At 44.8% G+C, this 24,244-nt stretch overlaps 1 protein-coding gene across 1 annotated transcript in view; it reads right to left on the minus strand.

Moving 5' to 3' along the window:
- Positions 1–17,186, minus strand: part of KIAA1549L (KIAA1549 like) — a 301,627-nt gene extending 284,441 nt beyond the window's left edge. Inside the window, exon 1 of the mRNA XM_033205636.1 lies at positions 16,820–17,186. Within this exon, the coding sequence (XP_033061527.1) occupies positions 16,820–17,057 (238 nt within the window). The 5' untranslated portion in view covers positions 17,058–17,186. The remainder of the gene's footprint in view (positions 1–16,819) is intronic.
- Positions 17,187–24,244: the final 7,058 nt, after the last annotated feature.

Consider the following 24,244-nt stretch of genomic DNA (forward strand, 5'->3'; position numbering starts at 1 on the left):
TGGGAGTGGCTGACTAATGTCATAAATAAGTATGTGGTTAACAATGAAAATACTATAAAGGGGGAGCCCAGTGCCTGCCACTCACAGGTGCCTAATAAATACTGTCCGAATTAATATATATTAAGGAAAATCAATTTGGAAACAACAGACACCACTATTTAAGACTGCATGGTATATCACAACTGTAAGGAAACTAATTGTCTTGGAGTGATAGATCTTTACTGTACACACAGGATAGATACTCACTTTTATCTTTTGCTGCAGAACAAAGAAAAGTGGCAATTTGGTTGTTTTTTAACTGTGTGATATAAAAACTAAACTATGGTGGAAAACAAAATCAAACCATGGTTGCTTGGATTGGATGGGGTGAGTGAGAAGAGCTGGGAATGCCTGCAGAAGGGCAAAAGAAAACTGACTTATTGGGGTCATGGTCACATGCTATATCTTGACAGGGATTTGGGATACACAGGTGTATACATTTGTAAAAACTCAAGAATATGTACGTAAGAGTTTTGTATTTCATTGTATGTAAAATTTACCTCAAAGAAGAGTCACACACAAATACTGAACCCTAATCAATGACATGCATGCTAAAGTATTTAGGGGTGACAGGTACTGATGTCTGCAACTTACTCTGAATACATCAAAAATAAGATGTACTGATGGATAGTGGGACAGACAGATAGATCATAAAGCAAAATGTTAATTGCACCATTTAGATGGTAGGTATAGGGGTGTTTACTATTGTTCTTTCTACTTTTCTGTGTGTTTGAAAATTTCATAAAATGTTGGGTGGGCAGGGAAGGACTGCACTGTATAACTTACAATATCTTTACATTGTAATCAGATCTAGTTTCAAATCTCAGCTCCACTACTTACAAGCAATGTGCCCTTAGGCAAGATGGTTTTTACATGTTCTCTCCATCTCAACTTCCTCCAAGCAAAACGGGCAAGAACTATCTGACAGTGTTGTCATGAGGACTCAATAAGATTAAACCCTTGATCCAGTGACTAACATAATAATAGCTGTCTCATAAATGTTAGTCTTCTTATTCAGAAGTCAACATATTCACAAACTAGGACAAATCTTCAATAAAACGTGAAGGAAGAATCTTGTAAAATTTTTTCTCTTGCTATGCCCCATGGGAAATTAAAAGAATAAATTAATTGTGCTATTTTTATAGGTAAAGACACTGACCTTCCATCAGTAGGACACTGGGAGTTCCACGTCTAAGGAGGGTGAGAGATCTACACTGTTGACACTTCCTCCCTGCATCTCCCAGTGGCCAACACGACCCGTTGTGAGAGCTGGTCAAGGTTAGCAACGTCCTCACATCAGGAGGAAAGATGGGGAATGTCGGCAGAATCTTAAGTAGAGCGCTGAAGCCAAGACTCCCAGTCTCCTTCTCAGATGTGCAAATGAAAAGAGCCGATCAGACAGGCCTTGAGATCTGCTAAGGCACCAGATACGCCATCGGAAGTGGCAGTCACATGACTCTCTTGGTTTTTAGCATAATTACATGAACTGAGAGATGGCCTTATGATCATAAATAAAAGCCTCCAATTGAGACTAATAATGTGTATCCAACTGAAAGATGTGGGCTACCAGGCTATCACGTGGACTTCGCATCCCTAGGTTTGAAACATGATGACATGATGACAGCAAAGGAGGAGGAGCTGCTGACATCTGGAAGCAAGGAAAAATTACACCTTTCTGTATCAGAGAACCAAACCAATGCTCATTCAAGAAAATTAGGTCTGACATCTTAAAAATCAGTGAAAGAGTTAATTATATGTCACAAGTGAGACACCATAATCACAGGAAATTGCAAGTTTTTATAAAGCATCGCTGAGTGCCTACTAGGTTGTACCACTGGGACTATATACAGTGTTTGAAGCTGTTTTAGACTGCACGCAGCAAATCTGACTCCTATCCACTCTACCTTGAAATCTTATTCCCTTTTACATAATTATAAATGCAACTAGTTGACTGGCCTGTGAAGCCTAGGTTTCAAACTCCTTGGAGACATCGTGCACTCACTGTGGAAGCTTTCCTGCCTCTAGCCCAAATATGGATAGGAGCATTGGTGTGCCAGGGCCGGGTCACATCAGAGCTGAGCCAGTTGAGGCATCACTTCCCAACTCCATTATCATGTTAGTAGCTTGAAATCAGCCATGGTGGGAATATTTATACCAGGAAAATTGGCCAACACTATCAAGCAGGCCACCTGTCATTGTTATCTTCCACAGAACAAGCTTACCAACATGTGAAGTTGTCTTTTACTGCTCTGAGGGAGGAGACAAATGTTTAGAACTTTGCCCTCCAAACTGACCTTATTTAAAACTGACCTCTACCGAGGCCATGGTAAAAGGTGGATCAGGCTAAGAAGGCATGTTTATACCATGTGCCCCTTCTCCTCTGGCCTCTGCTGAACTGATGAGCGGTAGATTCCCTAACTCCACTGGCCAGACTGCAGCAGCTTCATTCTCCCTCATGCGAATGTGGAACTGGGACACAGTCTTGATGGTGGGCGTTTAAACTAAAGAGCCTTGCCTACTCTGGCTGCAGTGAGCACCACAGCAAGTGAAAAGCCCCGTGCAAGGTTTATTGTTGGGGGAACCAAGAAGCTATGGGGAAGCAGAAAAAGTCAGTCTCCAGAAAGAGGCAGAAGGATGAACTGGGCCATAGGAAGAAGAGGCACTGGGAACAGGAGATGCACAGCCAGTAACCTTAGCCTCTTAATATCCTGGAGGGCGATATCATGACGCAGAGGGTGAGCTCTGGAATCGAACTGCCTGGGTTCCAATCTCTACTCTGCCAGTTAGCTGGGAGACACTGAACCAGTTAGTGTTATGTTATTCTGTGCCTCAGTTCTCTCTTCTGAAACATGGGGATAATAGCAGAACCTACTTCATAGGGTTGGCATGAGAATCAAATGAGCTGATACAAACAGTAAATGCTCAAAACTATTAGCTGTTATTTCTATCAATTAATTATAGCATCCACGTGGCCTGGTTATATTTCATTCCTATTACAAATATGTCACCTGGGATTCCCCCGTGGCCTGAATCCTCATACTGGAGCTAGTTTTAGTTGTGCAGCTAGGTGATCTGTCCCCTGAATCATAGAATAATGTGCAAATCCCTGGAGCAATGTGTGACCGTTAGCAAATCACTTCCTCAGCCCTCTCTTAGGAGTAGTGTGAGATTCAACTAGGAAGAAACTGAAAGCTTCGACAACCGTGAGCTGTTGTACCAAACTCTGGAGACTGTTATCTCTGCAGGGAAAAGTAAAGATATCACATTGGTCACAAGAATGGAAAACACTTGCTTAAAATGTGTTTATTGCTGGACTAGAGACTAGAGAAATATTCCCCACCCAACTGGAAAAAAAAAGGCTCAGTTTCTGTAGGGTTCACCAGCTTGATTCATATGTCCATCTCCAGTATTAATAAGATAATAACAGGAAATTGCCGAAGACAGTTCTAGGATGCTGATTTTTTAACACACTTTCACCCAGGTTAATTATATTCAAAATAATGCTCCGAAGACTGGTCCTCCCATTCTTTTCAAAACAAAGACTTCTTAACTGATAATGAAGGATACAGATCTGGAGATTTTTTTGTTTTTTACATTTATTTATTTATTTTTTTCTTTTATTTATTTTTTATTATACTTTAAGTTCTAGGGTACATGTGCATAACGTGCAGGTTTGTTACATATGTATACTTGTGCCCTGTTGGTGTGCTGCACCCATCAACTCGTCAGCACCCATCAATTCGTCATTTATATCAGGTATAACTCCCAATGCAATCCCTCCCCCCACCCCCCTCCCCATGATAGGCCCCGATGTGTGATGTTCCCCTTCCCGAGTCCAAGTGATCTCATTGTTCAGTTCCCACCTATGAGTGAGAACATGCGGTGTTTGGTTTTCTCTTCTTGTGATAGTTTGCTAAGAATGATGGTTTCCAGCTGCATCCATGTCCCTACAAAGGATGCAAACTCATCCTTTTTTATGGCTGCATAATATTCCATGGTGTATATGTGCCACATTTTCTTAATCCAGTCTGTCACAGATGGACATTTGGGTTGATTCCAAGTCTTTACTATTGTGAATAGTGCCGCAATAAACATACGTGTGCATGTGTCTTTATAGCAGCATGATTTACAATCCTTTGGGTATATACCCAGTAGTGGGATGGCTGGGTCATATGGTACATCTAGTTCTAGATCCCTGAGGAATTGCCATACTGTTTTCCATAATGGTTGAACTAGTTTACAATCCCACCAACAGTGTAAAAGTGTTCCTATTTCGATCTGGAGATATTTTTATTCATCCCTTTTCAACAAGAACTTATAAACCACACTGTTAATTTCAACACATTTTCTTCTCACACTTCTCATTTTTCTTCAGACTTCTTGGGTTTGCTGTTGACACCTGGTAAATAAAAAGGCAAGCGACAGGGGACCGGCATTCATTACTAGGGACAGAGGTAGGCAGACAGGTCTGGGAGTCCCAGTTTCATTCTAGATACTTCATTCCATATTTCATGTGGGAAGACTGAAGTTAGAAGTATTCTAGGCTTCCCCATTTACTTGAACTGCATAAATACCAAAACCATTTTGTGTGTCTGACGTCAGGAGATTTTATTTCTAGCTAAGAATAGATTTAACATATATAAATCTCAATCTAAATCGAATTCACCTCTTGTGGTTAGGACACTTGGGCAAAGCCGCGCCTGAGTGAACAGGAGGCAGGTGCAGCAGCGACCTTGGCCTATGCTTGAGGCAGCTACTTGGCCTTATTTATATCTACAGGATTGCTTAAAACATGAGTTTGTCCCCATTCTATGTGGTGTTTAAAAGGGCCCATGATTTTTCTTAAATGTCTGCAGAAGTATCATCTAGGGAAGGAAGCCAGGGAGTAAAGGAAAATGGGCAGAATTGTCTAAGGAGGTATTTTAACTCTAGCTTTGAATCTGACCTGTGTTGTTAAAGCTATTCTCTTTTATAACAAAAGGTCCTTCCCTGTTTCTAACAGAAGTTCAAGTTCTCTCAGGACACAATTTAGTTAGCATGGAAAGAGGGTCATGATACAGTGTTAACGGGAAAAAGCAAGTTGCTAAATAATATACCCTTTATATCTTAAAAAAAATTAAGTGAGGCTACGTCTATGGATATAAATATTTGTATGAAGAGGTCTGAAAGGATCCATCACACTTGCTTGACAGCACGACTCTAAGGAATAGCAAGGCGATAAGGTTTGGCTGTGTCTCCACCCAAATCACACCTTGAATTGTATTTCCCATAATCCCCATGTGTTGTGGAAGGGACTCAGTGGGAGGTAACTGAATCATGGGGGCAGTTACCCCCATGCTATTCTTGTGATAGTGAGTTCTTACAAGATCTAATGGTTTTATAAGGGATCTCCCCACTTCATTTGGCACTTTTCTTTCCTGCCATCATATGAAGAAGGATGTGTTTGCTTTCCCTTCTGCCATGATTGTAACTTTCCTGAGGCCTCCCCAGCCATGTGGAACTGTGAGTCAATTAAACTTCTTTCCTTTATAAATTACTCAGTCTCCGGCAGTTCTTTATAGTAGCATGAGAGTGGATTAATACACAAGGCCAACAGGGCCTTTTGCATTTTACTGCATCTACCTGAGTATTGTTTGAATTTAATAAAGTATATATTACTTTCATAATTTTTTTAAATCCAATGAAGATCGAAGTTAGGCCTATATTTATCTGGGCCTCACATTGGAACTATGACAGCAAACTGTGGGAAAACTCTTCCCTTTTCAGAATGAAAATCCGTAGCTGGGCTTGGCTGCTAATGTAGGAAGAAGCAGGAAATGCAGATGGTGGAACTCCACCAAAACATCTGCTTATGGCTTGCAAAGGCACTGCCGGGGGATGCGGGGAGAAGGGAAGATCTTGAGGCTCTTATCCATAGATAAGAAAACAAAAGCCCTGAAAAGTGAAATGATTTGGTAAGTAACAGCCAGGGGTGACCTCAGTCTCCTGAACGCATCCAATGCGATTTTCCCTCACCCAGGCTGTTTTCCCTAGACCTTAAACCAAAGTAGTATCTGCTGGTAGCTCTGAGAAAGAGAAAATGGGCCAGGAACGGTAGTTCATGCCTGTAATCCCAGCACTTTGGGAGGCTGAGGCTGGCAGATTACTTGAGGTCAGGAGTTTGAGACCAGCCTGGACAACATGGTGAAACCCTGTCTCTACTAAAAATACAAAAATTAGCTGGGTACAGTGGCACATGCCTGTAGTCCCAGCTACTTGGGAGGCTGAGGCAGGACAATTGCCTGAACCTTGGAGGTGAAGACTGCAGTAAGCCAAGATTGTGCCACTGCACTCCAACCTGGACAACAGAGTGAGACTCCATCTCAAAAAATAAAATAAAATAAAATAAAATAGAATGAGAAAATGAACTAGAGGTACCTGATACTTTTTATTTTACTAAATAATTCCTCGAGGGATCTTCAATCTCATCTGTAAGCCCACGGGCCTTAAAGGAGAAATCGTTATGTACAAACACGTCCATAAAGCAGAAGTGGAATACTTCCCTATTATTTTATTTTATTTATCTTTTATTTTTGAGACAGAGTCTTGCTTTGTCACCCAGGCTGGAGTGCAGTGGCACAATCCCAACTCACTGCAACCTCTGTCTCCTGGGTTTTCTCATGCTTCGGCCTCCCAAGTAGCTGGGACTATAGGCATCTGCTACCATATCCGGCTAATTTTTCTATTTTTAGTAGAGACGGGGTTTCATCATGTTGAATAGCCTGTCTTGAATTCATGCCTCAAGTGATCCACCCTCCTTGGGCTCCCAAAGTGTTGGGATTACAGGCATGAGCCACTGCATCTGGCCCCTATTATTTTATAGAGCAGCACTACTCTTACAACAAAACCAGACCATACCTTTTAGCAAAACAAAGGTACACACCAACGCCCCTCATGAACGTGAAACCAAGGCCTGGCCATTGTTAGGAATTTCTTTTCTTTTTTTGAGATGGAGTCTCGCTCTTGTCACCCAGGCTGGTGCAGTGGTGTGATCTCCGCTCACTGCAACCTCTGCCTCCTGGGTTCAAGTGATTCTCCTGCCTCAGCCTCCTGAGGAGCTGAGATTACGAGCACCCACCGCTATGCCCAGCTAATTTTTTTGTATTTTTAGTAGAGACAGGGTTTCACCACGTTGGCCAGGCTGGTCTCGAACTTCTGACATTACGTGATCCTCCCGCCTTGGTCTCCCAAAGTGCTGGGATTACAGGCATGAGCCTCCACACCTGGCCAGGAATTTCTTTAGTTTGCAAAAAGTTGTCCTTTTACAAACTAAAGATAAACCCTGTGATCATCTCAACAGACAAAGAGAAAGCATTTGCCAAAATCTGATAACCAGTCATGATAAAAATTCCTCACCCTGATAAAGGGCCTCTGTGGAACAAAATCAAAACTATAGCCAACGTCATACTTTAGAGAAAGACTGATATTTTCCTCCAAAGCCAGGATCAAGGCAAGGATGTCCACTCTCCCTATTTCTATTCAGCAAAGTACTAGAAGTTCTAGCCAGTACAATAAGGCAAGAAAAATAAATAAAAGCCTTACAGATTTGAAAGAACGAGAAGTGTCTTTATTCACAGATTAACATGATTTTCTATTTAGAAAAGTCCCGAAGATTCTATAAAAAGCTACTAGAACTAAAATGAGTTTAGGAGGGTCACATGATATAAGGTTTTTAAAATCATATTTCTATATACTAACAATGAAATTTTTATATTACTGTTTGCCAAGGACTGAAAAACATGAAAAATGTATGTACAAATTTGTATATTGAAAACTATAAAACATTGATGATAGAAAAGAAAGAATACCTAAGTAAATGGAGAGAGATATGTTCATGGATTAAAATTTAAAAATACCATTAAGATAACAATCTCTAATGGTCTAGATTCAAATAAATTCCAATCAAAAATCCAACAGGCTTTTTAAATAGAAATTGACAAGAAGATACTAAAATCTGTATAGAAAGCATAAGACCTAGAATAGCCAAAAAGATTTTTAAAAGAATAAAGAATACTCACACCATCTGATTTTAAGACTTACTACAGAACTAAAGCAGTGGAACTCAATTGAGGCCAATTTTACTCCCCAGGGGGACATTTAGCAACGTCTGGAAACATTTTTGGTTGTCACAACTAAGAATGAGGGGAGTTACTGACATCTACTAGGCAGTCAGAAATACTGCTAAACTTCTAATGCACAGGACAGGCGTCCACAACAAAGAACCATTGAACCCAAAATGTTAATAGTGCTGACGCTAAGAAACCCTGAGCTAGAGAAATCAAGACAGTGTTATACTGGCATATGGAGAGAAGTACAGATCAACAGAACATACTAGAATCCAGAAATAAACCTAGACATATATGGTACCAAGGTAAGTCAACGGACCAAGGATAGTCTTTTCAATAAGTGGTGCTAGAACAATTAAATATCCATATAAAAAAATTAACCTTGACTCTTACTTTGCACCACACACAAATATTAACATAAGATGGATCACAGACCTAAAAGTAAAAATAAAAATACAAAACTTCTAGATGAAATCACAGATATTTGTGACCTTGGCACACAGTAGGCAATTTCTATGCTAGGACACAAAAAACACAAATCTTAAATTGAAAAGTTGATAGAGTTAATCTAAATTTAAAACTTCTCTCCTTTAAAAAAAAAAAAACTGTTAATAAAATGAAAAGACAAGCCACATATTTGCAAGACACCTATCTGATAAAAGACTTGTATCTAGACTATATAAAGAAAGCTCAAAGCTCAGTAAAAACAAAACAATCCAATTTTTTAAATGGGCAAAATACATTAACAGACACTTGAAAGTAGACATATAGATGGGAAGTAAGAACATGAAAAGATATGCAACAATAAAATTATTAGTAATTAGAGAAACGTAAACTGAAACTGGAATGAGATACCATTGAACAACTATTAGAATGGCTGAAATCTAAATTAAAAGGGAAAAAAAAGCTGACAATACCAAGTGCCAGTGAGGATACAGAGGAACAACTAGAACTCTCATACATTGCTAATGAGAATGCAAAACTGTATAGTTACTTTGAAAAAGAGTTTGGCAGTTTCTTATAAGGCGAAACATGTCCCTAACACATGACCGAGCAATCCTACCCCTAGGCATTTACCCAAAAGGAATGAAAACTGCCCACAGAAAGACTTTCGTGTCATAAACTGGAAACAATCCAAATGTCCATCAACTGCTGAATGAATAAGCAAACTGTGGTGCAAAGGAATACTATTCTGCAATAAAAAGAACGGAATCAGTGATTGATGCAATGACATGGACGATTTTCAAGAGCATTATGCTAAGTGAAAGAAGCCAGATGCAAAATGTTACATATGGTACAATTCCATTTCTGTGACCTTCTGGGAAAGGCAAAACTACACGGATGGAAAATACATTAGTGGTTTCCAGGCACTGGGTGTGTTGGGGGGAGTGGATCAACTGCAAGGGGCAAGAGGGAACTTTTTGGGGTTACAGAAATGTTCTATATCTGGATGGTGGTGGTGGACGCATGATTGTACACTTTTGTCAAAACTCATCATGCAGTACACCTACAAAGGATGAATTTCACTGTATGTAAATTACACCTTAATAAACTTGACTTTAAAAAAAGAAGAAAAAGCTGGTGGCTGATGAGTGTGTTCTCTTTGTACTGCACGACATTTTAGAAATCTGAACTAATTGGTGATGATATTTGAAAACAAAAAGATTCTAAATAAAGATCTGCCTTTTGTTGAGAAGTCAGAACTATGGCACCCTGAGCCTCAGTCCCATGCAGGTTGCCACTAAGCAGTGGCCGCCTCTTGGAGCAACACAGGCACTTGCTGTCCTGCCACATCCCCCAACCTGACCCAATTCATAGAAGTACTTTACCCACCTGCCACTGCACCTGCCCGAGTGAGTTTCTTGTCCTGGACTACGGGCTGCCTGAAGGCAGGGTCTAGGCCTGGCCTGTTCTCACTACACCCCCAGCATCTAGTGAAGGACCTGGCACATGCTGGGTGCTTGATAAACACTGCTGAATTAATATGACTCAGTTGCCACCTTCCCACCAGCTCCTAAAACTGACATTTACAACACCCAGATTGCCAACTGCTCCTTTGGTCCTGAAGTCCCCAAAGAGAGTCACCATCCATGGCAGCCATCCCATGACCCAGAATAATGTGTCCCTCTGTGTGTTTAGAAATCCCCTCTAATATGTTGTCAAGCAACGAAAATGTTTTAAGGTCATTCCAACTATTCATTTTTGTCTGGAGAAGAGTGGAGTTTTTGTTTGTCTAAAAAAAAAAAAAAGAAAGAAAGAAAACCACAATATGGGCTTGAAGGTTAATGAAAATGAAAAGGGAAGTGTGCACATTCATTTTGAATATTCTCAGATCATATTCCAGTAATTTGAGACTTGAGCTAAGTAAGCTTCTGAGAGATTCTCTGGTAGTCATCAGAATTTCAGGAACCTGAAACTTCCATGGTGGTGGTCAGTTTGAGGGAAGGATGTGGGACAGCAAGGGGATGTCTAACTTCTGTTTTAGGCTAGTATTAAAAGTACAGTAACACTGTACTTTTCCAAGTACAAGTAACACTGTACTTTTAACATTTAGTATACTTTCTTCTTTTCCTACCTCCTTGTTATTTTCTCTGTCTCTTGCTTGTCCCCCTTCTCCCTGAACCCCCAAATGCTGCAGCACCCCAGCCCCTCAGAGCCCTTCAGGCCCATGAGGAGGGCCAGGGGAAGCCCCAGGGCAGGGAGAGGGTGCCAGGGACTCCTCCCTACAGCACCATGTGCTCTGGCCTCAGGAACATTTTCTTTACTTTGTGGGGATGGGAAGGATGAGATGGGAGGCAAGATCTGGGACATCTTGTAAGAATCTTTGAAGGACTAATCATATTGAGAGTGAAAAGTCAAAATATATTGGGCCATCTACATTTGGGGGAAAACACCAAATCAACCACTCTGGTCATATGTCTTTCATGTTTAAAAATGAGGAAGTGTGAACATATATACTTAGACCTCATCTTAACCCTCCCTTGGCCCATCTCCCCTGACTCTGCTTTTCTCTAGAGAAAAGACTTCAGAAGAATTGTCTTATGTGTTGCCTCCAATGCCTCTTTTTCCTTTCTCTCTTGAACCATCTGCAGTTAGACTTTTATCCCCATCACTCTCAGAGCCACTAACCACCTTCTCACCTCCAAATTCAACATGCATTGCTAGTGCCCATCTAACTCCACTCTCAGCAGCATCTGTTCAAGCTGATCACGCCCTCCTCCTTGATCACTTTCTTCTCTTAGTGCCCAGGACACCATATACACTTTCTTCTCTTCCTACTGCCTTATTGTTTTTTTCTCTATCTCTTGCTGGTCCCCTTCTTCCTGAATCCCTGAATGTTGCAGTAATCCCAGGTTCATTGCTCACATCTCCCTCTCTCTTCTCCATACTCACTTTCTAGGTTTCTTATTCACTTCCATGATGATGGCTCCCAAATTATACCTTAGGACGTTTTATCGCCCTAGAATTCCAGACTACTTTATTCAACTAGCACCCTGACATGTCCACTTGAATAAACATTTCAAGCTTTACATACCCCCAAAAGAACTCTTTATTTCTTACCCCAAACCTGAACTGCTGTCTCAATTAATGGCAACTTCATCTTCTCCGTTGCTTGAGCCAAAGACCTTGGAGCCATATCAATTCCTCTCTTTCTCTTCTACCCATTTAATCCACCAGATAATTCTAGTAACTCTATATTCAACAGATGTCCAAAATCTAACCACTTCTCACCACTTCTCCTGCTACCACCCGCTCTAAGCCATCTTCATCTGCAGATTGATTTCAACAACAGCTTCCTTCCTGATCTCCTGGCTTCCATACTTGACCTTACAGACTTTTCTCCCCACAACAGCCAGGGTGATTCTTTTAAAACCGAAGTAAGATTATGTCACCTCCTGTTTGGATGCTCCAAGTGGCGGACCATCTCATTCCAGCTAAAGTACCAAGCCATCACCATGGCCAGTAAGTCCTATAGGATCCAGCCCCATCTCTCTCTTCAACATCACTTCTCACTACTCTCCCTTTGCTCATTCAATTCTACACTGGCATTCCTGCTGTTCCTCAAACAACCCAAGCACGATCTCTGCTCAAGGCCTTTGCACTTGCCTTTCCCCAGCCTGGAATATTCTTCCCCCAGATTTCCACTGTTAGGTCTACTCAATGCCATCTCCTCAGAGAGGCCTCCTCTCACCACTCCATCTAGACAAGTCCATGTGTGAAGACACTATCCCCTACCCTGATTTATTTTGCTCCATATAACTGACCACCACCCGACCTACAGGTATTTGCTTATTGCCACTTCTTTCTCAAAGTGGGGTCCACAAACTTGCATTGTCAGCATTACTCAAGTGCTTGTTAACAATGCAGACTCTCAGGCCTTATTTCAGACCAACTGAATCAGAATCCACATTTCAACAAGATCTTCAAATGACTGGTAAGCACTGTCAAATTTGGATGGCACTGGGCTCAATATTCTGAGGTAACAGTAATGAACAAAACCAGGTCCCATTCTCTCTAATCCCGATGAGAACAGGCCTTGTTTTTGTTCATTACTGTTACCTCGGGATATTGAGGCATTCAAAACAAATTGAATAAAGGAATGAATGAATGAACAAATGAACTTGAATCTGTTCTAGACTCCACTGCAAGTCGACAATGTGTACAGGAAGGTTGGGGAGGGGTAAGGAGGACATCCTAGGTCAAAACTATCTCCCCCCACACTGTGTTCTAAATTAGAAATTCTTTGGTATCAATTCAACAAGAAGAGCTAAGTATTCTAAACATGTATGTGCCCAATGCAGGGGTACCCATATTCATAAAACTCTCAGAGACCTACAAAGTTCTTTGAGACCTGCAAAGAGACTTAAACTCACATACAATAATAGTGGGAGACTTTAACACCCACTGACAATATTAGACAGATCATCAAGACAGAACATTAATAGAAGTATTCAGAACCTGAACTCAGCTCTGGATCAAGAGGACCTGATAGATATCCACAGAACTCTCCACCCCAAAACAACAGAATATATGGCACTGACGCTCATCTTCTCATCACCATGTGGCACTGATGCTAAAATTGACCATGTAATCAGAAGAAAATCTTTGGTATCAACAAAACCGTCTATCAACATGCAAATATATTCCCTTAATAAAGCAGTCTTTCACAACTTACTGTGAATTATTTAAATGAGATTGTATTCTAACATCTAACAGAAACAGGAGAAACAGGAGTGTAGAGACTGAAAATTTAATAAATTCCTATTCTGTGCTGGGTATTGTAACAGGCAATAAGCAAATGAAGGTAAATCAGGAACTAACAAGTTGGAGGGAGAAGCACACAGTCCCTCAGAGCCCTTCAGCCGGCAGAGAAGGGCCTAGGGAAGCTCCAGCGTGCAGAGAGGGTGCTGAGGACTCCTCCCTCCAGTGCCCTGTGCTCTGACCACAAAGAACCCTTCACTTTTCTTCTGCCAGAAATGCCACCATCAACACTGCCACCCCCAACTCATCCTTCAAGGCCCCCCCACCCCCAGAATTAACTATTCCCTCATTAGCTCTGATCACACGGTACAGAGTGCAAGGGCCTTGATCGCCCTCTTCTTGAGGGACTTCTACAAACTGCCTCATCCTTATTCACTTCTGTATCCCCTGCCCCTGCACAGCGCTCAGACAGGGTAAACATTCCATCTATTTCTGCCATTTTAAAAGAGCAGGTAGCATTCATTGAGCACTTACTGTATACCAAGCACTTAGTATTTAAAATACCAAGCATTTTAAATGCTTTAGATGCATTAACTCATGTAATCCTCACAAGAACCCAGTGAGATTGGAACTATTATTGTCGCCATTTTCCAGATGAGAGAACTGAGACCCAGACAGTCACATTGAGTAGCTGCCCATGAACAGATGAGCACTATCCCTGTACATAACAGGCACACAGTAAATGTTTACTGACGTGAACTGAAGGGAAGCTCAGTAGTTAAAAAGAGAGTGAAGTCAAATTTAAGCGCTACCATTTTGCCTGGAGCCTGGATGGCCAAGGAGAATAGAGGGTATCAGTACTCACTACTACAAAGAAACTTCTTTCCCACACCAACCTCCCATATCCAAAACAGAACTTACTGACTGGGAGCAAGATGAAAGACGGAGATGGAAGTTAGGAGTCTGAGGGAGGGCAAAGAAGATGACAACAGCCTTTTCTTTACGTGGAAAAGAGAAGGAACTCTGATTCCTTTAGAATATTCAAGCAAAAGAGGTTGGGGTGGGGTGGATGGAAGTAGACTGGGAACACACTGCACAGTCTCCAGGACAGGAAGGTATTAAACATTTGCCACAGAATTTTCCAGAAACAAATCTATGTTTGCCCATTTTTCAACCAAGGCAAATGACTGGCTTAGCCTTCCTTAAACAACAAGGGAGAGCAGCCATGTAAATGGCGGGACTGTAGCAAGCCAGCACTTTGAGTAAGATCTCAGACAGCTCGGGGTAGGACGCATTCTGCAGTGAGTAGCAGCACCCAAGCGCAGCGATTCCTCAGAAAAAGTTCCCAATTAGGTTGTTTGCAGAAAGTCAGAGGTCCCCAGAAATTGTCATTCATTCTCCTGCCTCCCTCCTGACACTGCTTCTTCCCACAAATCCCTTAGGATGCCCTGCATTAGGCCCAGGACTCACCTACCCTGATGTGAAACTGCCTCACGTGGAAATCAGAGAACAAATGAGAGCAGGTGGGAGGTTAAGAGGTAAGAATTACACACAAGGAACCCAGTGATTAACCCTTCCATTGAGTCATGGAATTGAATCAGTGGCAAACCCAGAGAAAACCGTGGAGCCGAGGTGGACTGTGGATCCACAGGTGGGCTGGACCACGGGAAGCTGGTCATAAAGGTGGACAGCAGAAAGGGCATCCAAAATGCACAGAGGAAGCAACGAGTCACTCCGACGAGATGGAGTAAAACGGAGAGGACTTTGGGGAGGAACATCACCTTTAATGATTTTTATCATCATTGTAATCAAAGCATCTTTCCCAGCCCCGTATCCCCATGACCACCACACTGAAAGGAAAAAGAAAGAGGACATCAGGGCCAAACCCAAACAATGTGGATCAGAAGGTCCCCTAAGTCAGGCTCTGGTGGTCTGAAAGAGGAGCCAAGGAAAGTCAGGGAGGTTCAGAGGGCTCAAGGTACAAAGGTCAGAAGGGAGATCAGAAATTCAAAACTGATCCAAGGAAATCACTCAACATCAGGCTGAACAGGAACAACACATGAAAGCCAGTTTCACATATTACAGATGGCTGAGCAAATGAACATCATCCCAAAGTAAATATCTCATAAGCAGTTCACAAAAACGACCAAGGACTTGATATACTTTAATCAAAAACAGGATGTATGTTTCTGAGCCAACGAATACCAAGGTATTTACGCGGGTCTTTCTCAGGTCTTATCTTTTAACAATTATGCCAAATACACATCACTAAAAACTGCTACAGGCATAAAAATCGGGGGCTAAAATTCGTCAGAGGTTCTTCTCAAGTCTGAGGCACACATCCAAAGATTCCTGAACTTTGTAACCACTATAATCACAATAGAAAATTCTTTGACAGTAACTTGCAAGCACAAGCACCACCTGTCAGTGACCCTTTAAGTGAGTCAATCGAAGGAAAATGGGCTCTGAATTAAGCTGCTGAAGACGAGAAATATTTTTAACCTAAAACTCTCTTATCTAAAACAATGTCAGGCCCTTACAATTAGGAATTGTAATCTAATTTGGGGAAGGAGGCACTCTGAAAAAGAAGAGGTCATTAGTCCTTGCTAAAAAACGCAAAACTACAGGAACACATTATCTGAAGTGAGAACTATATTCCTTGATAAGGCAGTGTATCAAGAGCTCAGAATTTCATCACAAACACAAAAGCCTGCCCTTTCCAAGTGCAGGCAGTAATCATTCTTACTTCCAAGACAATTGCTTACTGCACTAAGTTTTGAAGCACACTTAGCAGAATAATCCACCCCCACCTAGAATACTTACAATAGATTTCTCAAAATTGTCCAAGGAATTACAGAAATCTATTTCCTGGGGATTGCTGAAGTCTAAAAGCCAAGCATGACTATTTTTAACTAACCTGCAAACAGTGGATTATATACTTAACGAGCGCCTGCATCCCTTTGCAAGGTGCAAGCAATTATTGGAGAGACTTCCTTCCCAAAAGAAAAGCGTTCCGCTATCAACACAGGAACTGTGTTGATATTTGGGAAGCCGACAGGCGGATTGCCCAAAACTCTCTAGCCATTTCATGCAGTTACGACAAAGTGGACACTCAACAGCCCAAAATACCAGGGGCTTCGCCACCCTAAAACGTGTTCTAATGATACATTTCCCGTTTAAGGCGTCCTAAACACACATCTTTCTCTAAATAAAGCGTGCCTGCGGGACCACTAGGAAGGTTCTACAACTTGTCCAAAAAAGAAGAGGTGATTGCCCTTCTTCCCCGCCCAAAGTGCCTTCCCGAAAGACGGATTTCTGACAGTTTGCCTGCAGTTGCAGCAGCAAAGGGCAGAGAGAATCCCAGAGCCAGTGCTGCCAATACCCCTCCACCGCCACCCGGGCAGGTGTGGTTCCCGACCCGCCGCCCCGCTCTTCCAGAAACCTCCGCGGACGCCCCGCCGCCGAGCGCTTACCGGGGTCGGCCTGGCAGTGCTCCAGGAGGGCCGCCAGCAGCAGGAGTCCCAGCAGCAGCGTCGGTGGCCGCGGGGGCGCATCGTGGGACGCGCCGGCCCCGGGGCCCCTCACGCCCGTGCAGCGCGCGGCTCCCCAGCCTGCCCCACCAAGCCCACGCGTCGCGGGCCGGCCCCCGCGCCCCCGCGTCGCGGGCCCGGCTTCCCTTGAGCCCTGAGGCTTGGCCTCCTGCGGAGCCATGGGGACGCTTCACACATCCAGGCCGCTGCCTCGCTCTGCACCGCGCCGGGAAGCCCAGCCCTCCGCGCCCCGGTCCTCACCGGGCATCGCCGGCCACGGCCCGGGCGCCAGAGGGAGGGGGCGCCGAGCGGCGCGACTGGCTCGCTCGTCCTGCCGCGGCCGGGGCGGGCTCCGGGGAGCCGCGGCTTCACCCGCGCAGGGGCCAGGCCCGCATGGAACCGCGGCGGGCACGGGCCAGGGTTCCCACGGTGCCTGTCGCCGCGCGCCGGCGCGATTGGGGCGGCGAGGGTGGGACAGGCGCCGCCCGGGGACCCCTCCCCCGGGCCGGCTCCTGCAGAATGAGGGGGCGAGGCTGCCGGGAACTGGGGTGGCGGCCGCGGGGCGCGCTCGAGTCCCTCCCTCCCGCCGCCGCTGCAGCCTCGGCGCCCCGCTCTCCTAGCTCCTCGCTCCTCGTGCCTCGTTGGGCTTCGGGTTCCAGCCCCGGCTCCGGCTGGGGCTCCCGGGCCGCGAGCGCTACCGCAGCTCCGAGCGGCGCCTCATTGACAAAGAAAGCACGTAGCCTCCGGATCGGGCGAGAAGGCGAGGAGGCGAGGCCGGCGCGCGCGCGCAGCCCCGCGCGAAGCCACCGCGCGCTCCCAGCTCCCGCGCGCCCGGCCGGGCTCGGGACCCAGGAGGGGACCCCTCCCGGCGGCTCCCGCGCAGCGGAGGTCCTCAAGGGGAGGGCTTCTCTCCCCTCCTGTCCCCCATCTAGAGGAGGGAAGGTTGGCGGGAGAGGTCGTCTGGCCCGGGAGGGGGTCGTGGTCAACGTGCCCAAGCTGCTGGAAAGCTCTTCCGCCTGGATTTTGGAAATGCTCTTTGTAGAAGGGCGGGCGGGCGCGCTTTGTGCTGTTTGTTCACTACTTCTCTGACGGGCCGGAGGACACCTGCATGCCAGTTTACCCCTGAGGAGCTCAAGCGGCTGTGGCCTAGTTGCTATAACATGCTGGATTGAAACACATTGTAAATATTTGTTGCTGCCACACTACGTGCAAAGCATTACACTGCGCACTGGGAAGACCGGGGGAAGTTTTTACAAAAAAGTCTCTTCCCCCAAACAGGAGAGTCAGGTAGCCCTTGCCCAGAGGGACAAAAGGCCCAGGCATCACCTGAGTTGGTCCCCTGCTCTTTGCCCTTGCTAGCCTTGATGGCCTTAGCAAGTGACCTGGCTCATAGGCGCCTCATCTATCCCCAGTCACTAAGTATGTATTAAGGACCCACTGTCTGCCAGCATCTGTGTTAGGCACAAGCAGCCAGGAAACACACACATCCTTGACCCAGTAAAGCTCAGACGCTATTCACTCAACAACACTTATTGACTGCCTGCGATGTGCCAGGGACAACAGCCATAAACAAAATCTCTGCCCTCCTGGAGCTGACATTCTAGTGGGGGTTCACCTGCAATAAACAAATAAGTAATAGAATATTAAACTGGTAAATGCCGTGAAGAAAAATCAGTGTAAAAGAATGAAACGTGGGGAGAGGGTGTTGCAACGTTAAACATTGTGAAGAAAGGCCTCGCTGAGAAGATGACGTCTGAGGCAAGATCTGAAGGAGGTGAGAACAAGCCATGCGCGAAGAGCATTCCAGATACAGGGAACCAAAAAGGCTAACATCCCGGGACAGAGTGTGCCTGGTGGGTTAGGGCACAGCAACTTAGCCAGGGGATCTGGAAAAGTGTTAGGGTTCTAGTTATTGAGCATCTGCAGGATAGAAATAACACCATATTTCATCTAAGATGCATTCTTTTCACATGTTAACTTTTCAGAAGTCAGATGTGTTCTTATAATGTGTCTAAGATTTGTTGAAATATAGTAATGCCTTGTTGGGGAGTATGATTTAATTTTGTTCTTTAAATTAGTTGGGTTGTTTTGGTTTGTGTCAAGAAACTTGCAGTCTGGCCTGGCGCGGTGGGTCACGCCTGTAATCCCAACACTTTGTGAGGCCGAGGTGAGCGAATCACCTGAGGTCAGGAGTTTGAGACCAGCCTGGCCAACATGGTGAAACCCTGCTCTACTAAAAATACAAAAAATAGCCAGGTGTGGTGGTGCATGCCTGTAATCCCAGCTACTTGGGAACCTGAAGCAGGAGAATTGCTTGAACCCGGGAGGCGGAGGTTGCAGTGAGCCGAGATGGCACCACTGCACTCCAGCCTGGGCAACAGAGTGAGACTCCATCTCACAAAAAAGGTAAAGAAAGAAAGAAAGAAACTTGCAGTCTAGTTGAAGAGATAAAGCAATTCACTAAATCAGTTGGAGATGCTGTGAGCAAGCCAGCCCGTGGTCATGGTTCAGGCAGCATCACAAGATGAATGGCCCTGCAGCCAGTGGGGATCTCACGGACAAGGTGATAGGGAATGAGGATGTCAGGCAAAGAACTCAAACAAGGGCAGCGTTTGGACTCGCTTAGGTGCTGCGGACAAGGAAGTCCCTGGAGAGAGAAGTGAGCAGAGCAGAGGCAGGGAAGGAGGCAGGAAGATTGGTCTTGGAGCAGTGGGGCTGCCTGTTTGAAGCCCAGAACTCTTATGCTGAGGCCAAGTTGTGAAAGGTCTTGGACACATCTGAGCTTTTCCCCAAAAGGAAGGAGAGGGAGAGGAGAAGATAAGTCACTCTCAGGAGCACCAATCCTATACCAGGCTCTGAGTTAAGCACTCCCAAGAACATAAAGATGGGTGTGATGGGGGAAAACATGAACCCTTTAGTAGCCACAGCTTCCTCCACCCACCCCTTTTCTGCTCCTGGACGATTGTGGTGTTGATGATTAGCCAGAAACTGAGGAAACTGGACAGGCTGGCTGCATTCACATGGGAAGCAACTGAATGATGCTGGCCTAAAGAGATATAAAAGATCCGGCAGGAGAGACACTGTGTGCAAAGCAAGAAAGGCAAGAGCTCAACACAGCTGGCTTCTGCATGCGAGCTGAGAGAGATTGATTTAGGGGCAACTGCCATGGGGTTGGGAGATAGCAAATGCATATCTCGAGAAAGTTCACTGTATTGTAAATGGGATTTTCCCTTCTCCATTATTTGCCAGACTTAAACAAATTATAAATTACCTTCACGTTTTGGTTATTGGACTGGTGTTTCAGTGGATTCATCTCCCTAATGAGGCTGGCCTCAAGACCAGACACCATCCCTTTCCTCAAGAAGCCTACGGTCAGCCAGGCACAGTGGCTCACGCCTGTATTCCCAACACTTTGGGAGGCTGAGGTGGGTGGATCATGAGGTCAAGAGTTCAAGACCAGGCTGACCAACATGGTGAAACCCCGTCTCTACTGAAAATACAAAAATTAGCTGGGCATGGTAGCGCATGCCTGTAATCCCAGGCTACTCAGGAGGCCAAGGTAGGAGAATTACTTAAACCGGGACCCAGAAGGCAGAGGTTGCAGTGAGCCAAGCTCACACCACTGCACTCCAGCCTGGGCTACAGAGCGAGACTCCATCTCAAAAAAAAAAAAAAAAAGACGCAGCAGCCTACAGTCTAATGAGGGGGACAGACACATGCGGCAGTAACTTCAGAGCAGTGTGCTGAGGATGCGATAGAGGTACGTGCAGATCACTCATTGCCATGGGAATGTGGGCAAGAGGTGGCTGTTTCTGCCTGGAGGAGAAGAGGCAAAAGAAGGACACATTTAAAGTCAGAGTTTACCAGGCACAGCCAATGGCATGATAGAAAGGCATGAAAGTCTGTAGCACTTTGCAGGGAAGGATAAGTTATCTGGTGAGAGAAGCACAGAGAGAACTTAGGGAGATTCAGCCTCCAGGCTGGGGAGCCAAGTTAGGGGCAAGATGTTGAGAGCCTGTGATGCCATGGTATGGAGTTTGTGCCTTATTCTCATCCAGGAGGAACCACTCCGGAAGGGTTCTCTGCTGGAGAAGGATGCTTGATGAGATCTTTGACTGATGACTCCTTGATTGATGGGTGACTGTACAGACTCTGAAACTTTACTTAGATTTAAATTCAGGCCTTACCATTTACTAGCTGTTTAACTTTTGGCACATCACATAATTTCTATATCTCTCACCTATAAAACTGGAAATGATAAAGCGACTCCCTCCTTGAATTGTCTTGAGGATTGAATTGATATGTGTCAAGCATTTAGAAGAATACTTGACACACAGTAAACACTCAGCCAATCTTATTATGTGACAATTGCAACCCTCTTAAACCATAAATTCTTTCATTAATTTTAGTCTATTTCTAGGGCTTTGGGACTTTCTCGGTGTGTAAATTTATTGCTACATAGCTTTCAAAAGTCAGAGTGTTTTATGCAAAGCATTTTGGTAGGCTGAGAAAAAAGAATAATCTTTGGGCAATTGTTTCAGGCCCACAGTATAAATTTCTGCCATTCATAGAGGGGAAATCTCTGGGCCCCTGCTTTCATTCTTTTTAAAATAAGCAGCTATTTCTCCTCCAGTCCAGAACTCTGTTGCTGACACTCCTTGCTGGAGCAAAGCCCAAGTCTACACTGAACTCCTTTTGTGCACCCAGGACTGTTCTAGACTCTAGGATTCCTACAGCAAGCAAGGCCTTGTCCCCACCCTCACTGAACTCCGTGCTTAGGAGGAAGTAGGGGAGGCTGAGCATAGTGGCTCACGCCTGTAATCCCAGCACTTTAGGAGGCTGAGTCGGTTGGATAGCTTGAGGTCAGGAGTTCAAGACCGGCCAACATGGTGAAACCCTATCTCTACCAAAAATACAAAAATTAGCCAGGCATGATGGTGGGTGCCTGTAATCCCAGCAACTCAGGAGGCTGAGGCAGGAGAATTGCTTGAACCTGGGAGGCAGAGGTTGCAGTCAGCCAAGATAGGGCCACTGTACTCTAACTTGGGCGACCGAGTGAGACACCATCTCAAAAAAAGAGTAAGTGAGGGTGATGAGTAAACACTCAAGGATGCCACAGTTCCGTATATGCTGTTGGGGAGCAGGAAAGGAGGCTGTGGGCTTCTGCAGAGGAAACTGCTGAGAGAGGAGGTTAGGGAGGCAAGCAAAGGACTGGTGCCATGGTGGCCTAAAGTGCCATAGTGTATATTACAGACATTAAGATAGAAGAAATTCAAAACGAAATTTTAAATATGGGTTTCTTTGCTTCCGTGCCCTTGAGAAAACACTGGATATAACCGAGATGGGTTGCTTACTGGGCTCTTCCTGCCCGGCACTGTCCTGGCCCTGAGAAAAGTTCTTATCATATGGGTTCCCTGTAGACAGTAACTGCCCCCGAGGGCAAAGAGATGCAGCTGAATTAACAATGACAGAGGGCAGTAGGGAGCTTAGAGATGAGTTTTAAAGCAGAGGAGTGGTGAATGTGTGTTCCAGGAAAATCACTCCGGCCACCTTATAGAATGGGTACAAAAGGGGTGAGATAAAGAGGAGGCCGACTGTAAGAAGGCTGTTGCAGAAATACAGGTCAACTTGCTTTCCCCTTCCACTTATATTTCAACCTATTTTTCTAAAAACAGTTTCCCAGGCCCACCAGGACCCAGGACATTAGGGCCAGCAAGACGGTAACAGCACCCACTAAGACCAGCCCCTAGACCCGGGGTGAGTGAGGCTGATCTCAGTCCTCAGGGCATCCTCCACAGCAGCTTAGCTACTCGGTATTTGTTGACTTAAACTTGACTTCCACTGATGACATTTCAACTCCTCCAGGTTCTGGCTAATTATCCTCTAAACCCTCCAGGGGGGGCAGACTCAGTGGCTCACGCCTGTAATCCCAGCACTTCAGGAGACCTAGGCGGGTGGATCGTTTGAGGCCGGGAGTTTGAGACCACCCTGGCCAACATGGTAAAACCCCATCTCTAGTAAAAATAGAAAAATTAGCCAGGCATGTTGGTGTGCACCTGCAATCCTAGCTATTCAGGAGGCTGAGGCAGGAGAATCACTTGAACCCAGGAGGCAGAGGCTGCAGTGAGCTGAGATTGTCCCACTGCACTCCAGCCTGGGCAGCAGAGTGAGACTCTGTCTCAAGTAAGTAAGTAAGTAAATAAATAAATAAATAAATAAATCCTCCAGTGGGAGGAGGCAGGGTCTTTGTTTTTAACCGTCAAAGGCCAATTTGTCTCCCACTAATACTTCTGTTGCTTTTGGGGTTCATCCAACAGCAGAGCAGAGATCTGGTCTAGAGTTTGACACTATGGGGCTAGCTCATTTTTACTATCTCTCTTTGCCCTCAATTTCTTGCTTAACTGTGTTGAGACTGTTTCTCGGGCTCTGTGGGGTGGAAACCAGGATTGGTCATTGAAAATCTCAGTGATTGGCCGGGCGCGGTGGCTCAAGCCTGTAATCCCAGCACTTTGGGAGGCCGAGACGGGCGGATCACGAGGTCAGGAGATCGAGACCATCCTGGCTAACATGGTGAAACCCGTCTCTACTAAAAAATACAAAAAACTAGCCGGGCGACATGGCGGGCGCCTGTAGTCCCAGCTGCTTGGGAGGCTGAGGCAGGAGAATGGCGTAAACCCAGGAGGCGGAGCTTGCAGTGAGCTGAGACCCGGCCACTGCACTCCAGCCTGGGCGGCAGAGCGAGACTCCGTCTCAAAAAAAAAAAAAAAAAAAGAAAATCTCAGTGATTTACAACCTGAGTTGAAGTCCTAACTCCATCACCTAATAACTGGTAACCTTGAGAAAACTTTAAAATGCTACCACACTACCCCTTTCAGAAACTAGAAGTATCTACCCAAGATACCAAGATGCGTGTATCTACTCAAAACAAATAAAAGTGTAAGTCCACACAAATGCTTTTACACGAATATATGGAGCAGCATTATTCACAATAGCCAAAAAGCGGGAAGAACTCATGAACTGGTGAAAAGATAAATAAAATGTGGGACAACCAAATACTGTTCATCAATAAAAAGGAAGAAAGTACTGATACGTGCTACAACACTGATGTATTGAAAATACTCTGCTAAACCAAAGAAGCCAGTCACAAAAGGTCACAATATTCTATGACTCCACTTGTATGAAGTGTCCAGAAAAGGCAAACCAAAGAGAAAGTTGATTAGCGATTACCTGGGGCTGGGGAGTAAAAACCAACATTGACTGTAATGGGCACAAAGTTTCTTTTTAGGGTAATAGAAATGTCTTAAAATTAGATTGTGTTCATGGAGAATTTAATGTCCTCCGAAGGCCAAGCACAGTGGCTCGAGCCTG

The sequence above is a fragment of the Trachypithecus francoisi genome, unplaced genomic scaffold, assembly GCF_009764315.1.
Source record: "Trachypithecus francoisi isolate TF-2019V2 unplaced genomic scaffold, Tfra_2.0 Lachesis_group8, whole genome shotgun sequence".
Taxonomy (NCBI): Eukaryota; Metazoa; Chordata; class Mammalia; order Primates; family Cercopithecidae; genus Trachypithecus; species Trachypithecus francoisi.